This window comes from Glycine soja, chromosome 10, assembly GCF_004193775.1.
Source record: "Glycine soja cultivar W05 chromosome 10, ASM419377v2, whole genome shotgun sequence".
Taxonomy (NCBI): Eukaryota; Viridiplantae; Streptophyta; class Magnoliopsida; order Fabales; family Fabaceae; genus Glycine; species Glycine soja.
Genome location: NC_041011.1, coordinates 28408681 through 28415284, shown reverse-complemented (window position 1 = coordinate 28415284; position 6604 = coordinate 28408681). Strand labels below are relative to the sequence as shown.

Here is a 6604-nt window from a genome sequence, read left to right as displayed (position 1 = left end):
ATTAACTAATAATAAAAAGTCTAGGCCTTTTGATTAAATTATGCAAAAATTCAAAAAAATTAAGTGGCGGGACGGGTTCGGGTTGGGGGTTGGGGGCGGATGCAGTAATCCCATATTCGACTTTTAGTTATCAGAGAAAATCTGAACTCGAACCCATACCCGATCAACTCGAGTATGACCCATCAAAGTCAGGACGGATACAGATGGATACCCATGGGTACGGATTTTCTTGCATGTCTAGAGGAGAGGGAGAACCTTTTAAGATTTTAAGTGAAGTGAAGGACAAGTTTGCCACTTCACTTAAAATTATGGTGCATGTGCGGTGCACCTAGCAATTCCGTTAGATGGTGTTAGTGGAGCGGGATTCGTTCTATTCATATTTGGACAAAAAAATTGCTGCCTCTCTCTTTCTCTCTCGTCTAGAGAAGTCTGACATTGTTTTTTTCCCGAACTCTTTGCTCTGCTTTTTGGAGGGTTTTGAAAAAAATTTGAAGAGATTTATTAGCACTTCCCAGCAATAACACGATTAGCCTCTCTTCTCAGTTTCAATTCGTTTTCAATTCTTGCCGCATCGATTTCCAACCCTAATATTCTACCATGACTGAGGTAAACGCGTTAATCACCCCAATTTTTTATATCATAGAGTTTTCACGATTATTCTGACGCACTCTTTAATTTTCATAACTTATTTTCCTGCACTATAATTATATCAAAGTTTTTTATTTCTTGGGCGTTCTGACCCGTTCATAACCGAAATTACCACCCAAGATTCATGTTCAAGGTTTTGTCTATTATGAATTTATGCGTTATGATACTTAAACCGAATTAATGTAATTTTTTTTTGCTTTTCTGATAATTTATTCCGGAATCAGAAGGTTGGAGTCCACCAAGTGCGTGTTTAGTTCAGCTTATTTTGGAGAAATGATCGCATATTTTACTTACAAGAGAAACCTTTTGAAAAAAAATAAGTGATTCATTTCTTCTGAAGTAATCTATGCCAAACATGTACTATTAGTGTCTTTGGTTCCCGTTTTGAATGTGATTTTCCACGTTTCAGATGTGATTTTCAGAAGCTAACAGTTATAGGCTAATAGCTTTCACATTCTAAACCTGATTCCTCCATCTTAAACAAATTTCCAAGCACGCTATATGTATCTAGAAGAATTGTTGATGTGTGCATTTAGACCATCGTTAGAGAAGGATGCAGAGGTGCATTATTGAGAAGCCGTGATATGTTTAATTTTCTGATATGTGAAAGTTAGGTTTGTTAGTTGTGACTAATTGATTGTTTGGACGCACTTATTTGTTGGCAGGTTTTCTTAATTAACTGTTTTTTTCATGGTTTTAGTACTGGGTCAGCCAGGGCAACAAATGGTGCGACTTTTGCAAAATTTATATATCAAACAACCCTGGAAGCATAAGGAATCATGAGCTTGGCCAACGTCACAAAGATAATGTTTCCAAGAGGTTGTCTGCTATGAGAAAAGAGAATATTGCTAAGGAGAAAGAACAGAAAGAAACTGCTCGTGCCATTGAGCAAATTGAAGCAGTAAGGGTTTCACACTTATTTTATATTAATGATGCCGATGCTGCATTCTTCATACTTATTCTTGATGTCACTGATATAATCATGAACAATCCATTCATCCATAGTGTTTTACCCTCTTTATTCATGCCACAAAGCCTATTGAAGTTATTGAAATGAACTGCTGCAAAGTCAGAGAGCATATGTGGTTCTCCCAAATTCAAACAAATCGTCCCTGTTAACAATGTTAGAATATATGAGTGGCAGTCTCCTGATAACTCATAATGCACAATTATTGGTTTTAGAGAAATGCTAGCTAAGCAAGCACTGTTAAGGGTAAAAAAGAAATTAAAAGTGTCAAAAAGTATGTTGTTAGCATATCTCGACTTTAATCCAAATAAAGTCTTGGATTCCCAAAGGGACTCCAAGTAAAATGTTGGCTGTATTCAAAGATTGGGAATCAACTGGAAATTGCAGGAAATTTGCACCTGTGCTTAACTTTTTGGCAAATGGGAAATATTTGGATGTTGCAATAGTATTGTAGGTTCTGTACACATTTACACTCAAAGATGAGATATTTAAATTTTGTTATATATGGTTCTTTGTATTCAAATGCAGAAAGCGCAACGTAGCTATCAAAAGGATAAAGTGAAGTTTGAGGAGACGAGAGAATCACTTGAATTGGATGACCAAGGTTGTAAGTGTAAACTTCTATTTGTTTCTACTGATAGAGTTCTAATTAATAATTAATCTGCTTAGTCTGATACATGTTTTGACACCCAAACTCTGTTTAGATCATATACATTAGGAGAATAAATTAGTGTCGTCTACAGAGAAAAAATAATTTTGGAATCAACTCCCATTATGAGAGTGGAGAGCCCCATTTCCAGAAATTACTTACATTGTGTGGTCTTTCAAAGCATTACAAAGTTGTTGCACCACACTTCTCTCCTAAGGTGATCAGTGATTATTATAGTCATAAAAGACCAGATTTTTTTATTTTTTTCCCAGAAAGTGATGGGAGTTGGCTTGTATAAGTGGATATGCCAAACAAGTCTTACTTTATAAGCAATTGCCCTGCAAGGTGCAGTTAATCAGTTATAACAGAGTTTACTTTGTTAGAGGAAATGGAAAACTACCTATTGAGCATTGGAAATTGTCGTAACTAATATTAATTTCATGTGGTAGATGTAGGAGTTGGAGCTCATCGCAGATTATTAAAATAAGCCCAAATTTCAACCCTTTTAAGATTAGTGGTCTGGTGTTTTTAAGAAACTTGGGCTACATAATCTAATTTTCTTTCTGTCAATTTTTAATTTGTCTGCCGGGCACTATAATCTGTTGTAAGAAACACATCTTTAAAAATGTGTTTTAGATAATTTCTTTCTTCCATTAAAAATGTGGAACTCTTTTTTCCTCAGAAAGAACTTGAATATCAAATCTAAAGACTTATAGTCTACTCCCTTCCATTTTTTTCCATTTTGGTAGATAATACCATGGACGTTAATAGATGAGAAAATATTGAAAATTTGAAATCTAGATGATATTATTGCTTCTCATACTAGGTTCATTGAAAGAGTGAAATACGTCTATTTACTACTTTCTCAATTTTTTCCCCTTGAAAGAAATTTGAAATTTCTTTTCTGAAACTATTAGTGTTGGGAGTTGTTTGTGTTGATAGCATAAATATAAGGTTTTGTTCCTATTCAGCATAGAACGAAAAAATTACGTGAATGGATCACCTACAGTTGTATTTTCAACTGCACCTCCTGTAGTTACAATCTAAGGGCCAAATTTGTTTTTAACACATTTAGCTTTAACATTTTAACTTCAAACAAATAAAGTTAAGGTCAGGATCTCTGCATTCTCTTTTTAAACTGCAGAGGAACATGATGCCAAAAAAAAAAAATAAACGTGTAGCTTCGTGATACGAACCCAACTCAATATACTCACAATAGATGTGTCAGCGTCAGTGTATTGTATTGTTGCTGTATTGATTTTGCATCTTGAAACTGATTATTGCTGCATGATTTTGTAGAATGGGAGTTTGACAGCAGTACAGGCTATTACTACCATAAAACAAATGGATTTTACTATGACCAAAAGTCAGGATTTTACTACTCTGATGCCATTGGTACATGCTAGAGTTTTTGTCTTACTCTTACATGTATAATATCATCTTGATAATTGATGGCATATTTACTTTAAAAAATTTCAACAGGCAAGTGGGTGACACAGGAAGAAGCATATGCCTCCCCTCACTTTACATCTAATGCCGGGCACAATGGACCAACTGCAAAGAAATCCTTGTCAACATCACAGTCCAAATCAGATGAAAACAAAGGAAATAAGTTTAATAATGGATCTTCACCAGGGCCAGTTGTTACAACTTCTTTGAATCCCAAAAGAAATGTGAAAGCTGCTCCTTCATCTCTTGCGGTTGGAAAGAGAAAGAGACCTGGTGAAAAATCCAAGGTTATCTCTGATGAAGAAAAAGCAGCTCTAAAGGCAAGAGAGGCTGCAAGGAAAAGAGTACAGGAGAGGGAGAAACCCTTGCTTGGCCTTTACAACAAGCCTTACTAACTGCAAAATTTACTTAACAGCCTTGTCTTCCCCCAGAAATATGAGGTTGTTTCTTTTTTGTTTGATTCCTTTATGCTGGTCGGTGTCCTAATTCTTCAAGTGTTTCCCATGTGACTCTACCTTGTACAATGTAACTGTTCCGTTTCTTTTTTTAGTTTTTGCAATACATGCTAATTTTCAGCCTTAGAGGAGAAAATAAGGGCTTAGAAGTCTTCGCTAGGCTGATGAAACCAAGTTAAATCCCTGTTGCAGAAGCTTTTAGAAAACACATCCAAATAAGTTAATCTTATGTGGATACAAAAGCAATGCTCATTTTACGTTCTTTAATGTGTTAAATCATATGATGTACAAGAAGGGAAAACTTACAGTCAAATATCCTGAACTTTATTATTTTATTATTAGTACATATACTTTCTTTTTGTGGGGTGAGGGGATTGTGAGCTTTCTTTCACTGATTTTGATTTAAGAAAACATTTTTTTTAATTTTTTTCTGTTTTTTCTTTATTTTGTTATTAAAAGTTTGTGTAAGAAACAATGAAATTAGGGACATGTTTGATTCCCATCTCCTATTTTTTCATTCAAAGTCTATTAAATTTTGAATATTGTTTTCAAAATAATTGTTTTAAAAATGAAAGAAAAACAGAAACAGCTAAGATATTTTCTCATATTTTGTTTTCATCTTGTTCAATTTTTCATTTGGTCTGCACCTTGTTCAATTCTGCTGTTTGACCAATCTTGTAACTACAATTTGAAAGCTAAAAATTGATTTTGAAATCAGAAATCAAACACTCATTGTTTAGTCTTTACTGGTTATTTATTTATTTCAATTCTTGTCTAATCTTCATAAAATAGAAAATATTTTCTGAAATCACCCGTTTAGGAACTAGCGAGACCCTGAATGATCAACCGCGGAAGAGCTTGCAAAGGAAGGGGCAGTTAATCTCCAGTTTGACTTTTAAACATTTGTTTGAGTCCTTAGTGTAATATTTTAAGTGATGTTGGTTTGTCCAATTTTGCTTTTAAATTCATGAAAATGCTATTCTTTTCCTTCACAATGATCATTGATGACAACAAAAGCACAAAGTGTAAGCATAATAGGCTAACCCAATGCCAAGCAATCCTTCAGCTTTTTTTTGCTGCTGATTAGAATAAATATCCTTTGATTTCCGTTCAAGTCATTCCATTCACTTTATTCCCCACAAGAATTCTAGAGTCCCTCAATATAAACACACCCACATTCATATTGAGCACAAATCAGACCCGAAAATACCATCACACTTGAGTGAAAATCTTCATTCATTCATTCACCTTAAAAGAAAATGCCTTCACCAGTGCAGCCAAGTCACTCTCCATCATCTGCTGAAGGTGAGAAACATGCACGCAAGCAATTGGATAGAGAGATTAGGGACATGGTCTCTGCCATCACTGACAGGGTCACAGATTTTCACAAACCAGGCTCAACCAACCATATGGAGAATGATGGTGAACATGGTTTGAGCATGGTCACCCTTGTAGGAAACAACAACGGCGCCACTATGAAAAGTGAATTCGACGAAAAATCAGGCAACCCTTCTCATGGTGATGAGCCTGAGGCACTGAGCACCTATGTTAACAGCAACTTCCAAGCCATCAACAACTCAGTCATGCTTGGTGGAAGTTACCAGACCAATGATCCAGGTGTGCACATGGATATCTCAGATTTCTCCACTGAGCATGAGCAGCACCATCGAAGTCACTACCAGAAGGAAGAAAAGCATGGGAAGAAGGGAAAGAAAATAGAGAAAAAAGCTTCCAAATCCAGACATCTTTCATCATCATCATCAGAAGATTCTGATTGAGCTTAATATTGGTGCTGGAAGCAACAAAACAGTCGAGTGCCAGAGAATACATGAAATCTTCACCATTGCACATTACGAGAATAGAAACTCTCATTTTGATTGTTAAGCACTAGCTAATCATATCATAAGTATGCTTTGAATAACCATCTTTTTGCAATATGTTGCTTTTTTTTTTGTTTATTCTTTTCTTTGTTCGGTGTCAAGCAATAGGAGTCTTTAATTTTCCCATCATATGTATAATTGTATTCTCTACTTTAAGAATTTATGAACATTGAGTTTTGAGTCAAGTGTCGAAGTTATTTATTAGACCTCTAGTTATCATTTGGAAGATAAATTGCCTAATTTGGTCCGTAGTTACTGGGTATGTGATGTTAATGGATTTAGTGCATTCACGCATTCACTTAGGGTGCATTTGGTTGTGTAGAAGAAAAAATAATAGAAGTGAATTTAAAATAAATATTTGAAATAAAGTAGAGAGAAAGATGGCGTTGGTTATGTAAAAGAGAAAACAATAAAAGTGAATTATAAAGAAATATTTGAAATAAAGTAGAGAAAAAGATGTGTGAGACTCACTATTTTTTTAAAATTTCTTCAAGAATAGTATTTCTTTTCCCACAACCAAACCAAGGATTAATCGTCACTCATGAACCAATATCAT

The 6604-nt window shown here is 34.9% G+C and overlaps 2 protein-coding genes across 2 annotated transcripts; both read left to right on the top strand.

Moving 5' to 3' along the window:
- Positions 1 to 386: 386 nt before the first annotated feature.
- On the top strand, positions 387 to 4514 carry LOC114372392 (zinc finger protein ZOP1-like). Its single transcript, XM_028329918.1, has 5 exons — positions 387 to 606; positions 1349 to 1549; positions 2144 to 2219; positions 3564 to 3659; positions 3747 to 4514. Exons 1-5 carry the CDS (start codon positions 598 to 600, stop codon positions 4106 to 4108), a joined length of 744 nt encoding a protein of 247 aa, XP_028185719.1. The 5' UTR covers positions 387 to 597; the 3' UTR covers positions 4109 to 4514.
- Positions 4515 to 5267: 753 nt separating this feature from the next.
- LOC114372393 lies at positions 5268 to 6233 on the top strand. The gene has a single exon (XM_028329919.1). The coding sequence runs from the start codon at positions 5428 to 5430 to the stop codon at positions 5944 to 5946; it is 519 nt and encodes a 172-aa protein (XP_028185720.1). The 5' UTR covers positions 5268 to 5427; the 3' UTR covers positions 5947 to 6233.
- Positions 6234 to 6604: the final 371 nt, after the last annotated feature.

What these genes read in the sequence shown, in the direction of transcription:
- LOC114372392 (XM_028329918.1), top strand. An exon ending in CCATTGAGCAAATTGAAGCA is followed by an intron (nt 1,550 to 2,143) that starts GTAAGGGTTTCA and finishes ATTCAAATGCAG; the next exon opens with AAAGCGCAACGTAGCTATCA. An exon ending in TTACTACTCTGATGCCATTG is followed by an intron (nt 3,660 to 3,746) that starts GTACATGCTAGA and finishes AAATTTCAACAG; the next exon opens with GCAAGTGGGTGACACAGGAA.
- LOC114372393 (XM_028329919.1), top strand. Translation starts at nt 5,428, where the DNA reads ATGCCTTCACCAGTGCAGCCAAGTCACTCTCCATCATCTGCTGAAGGT.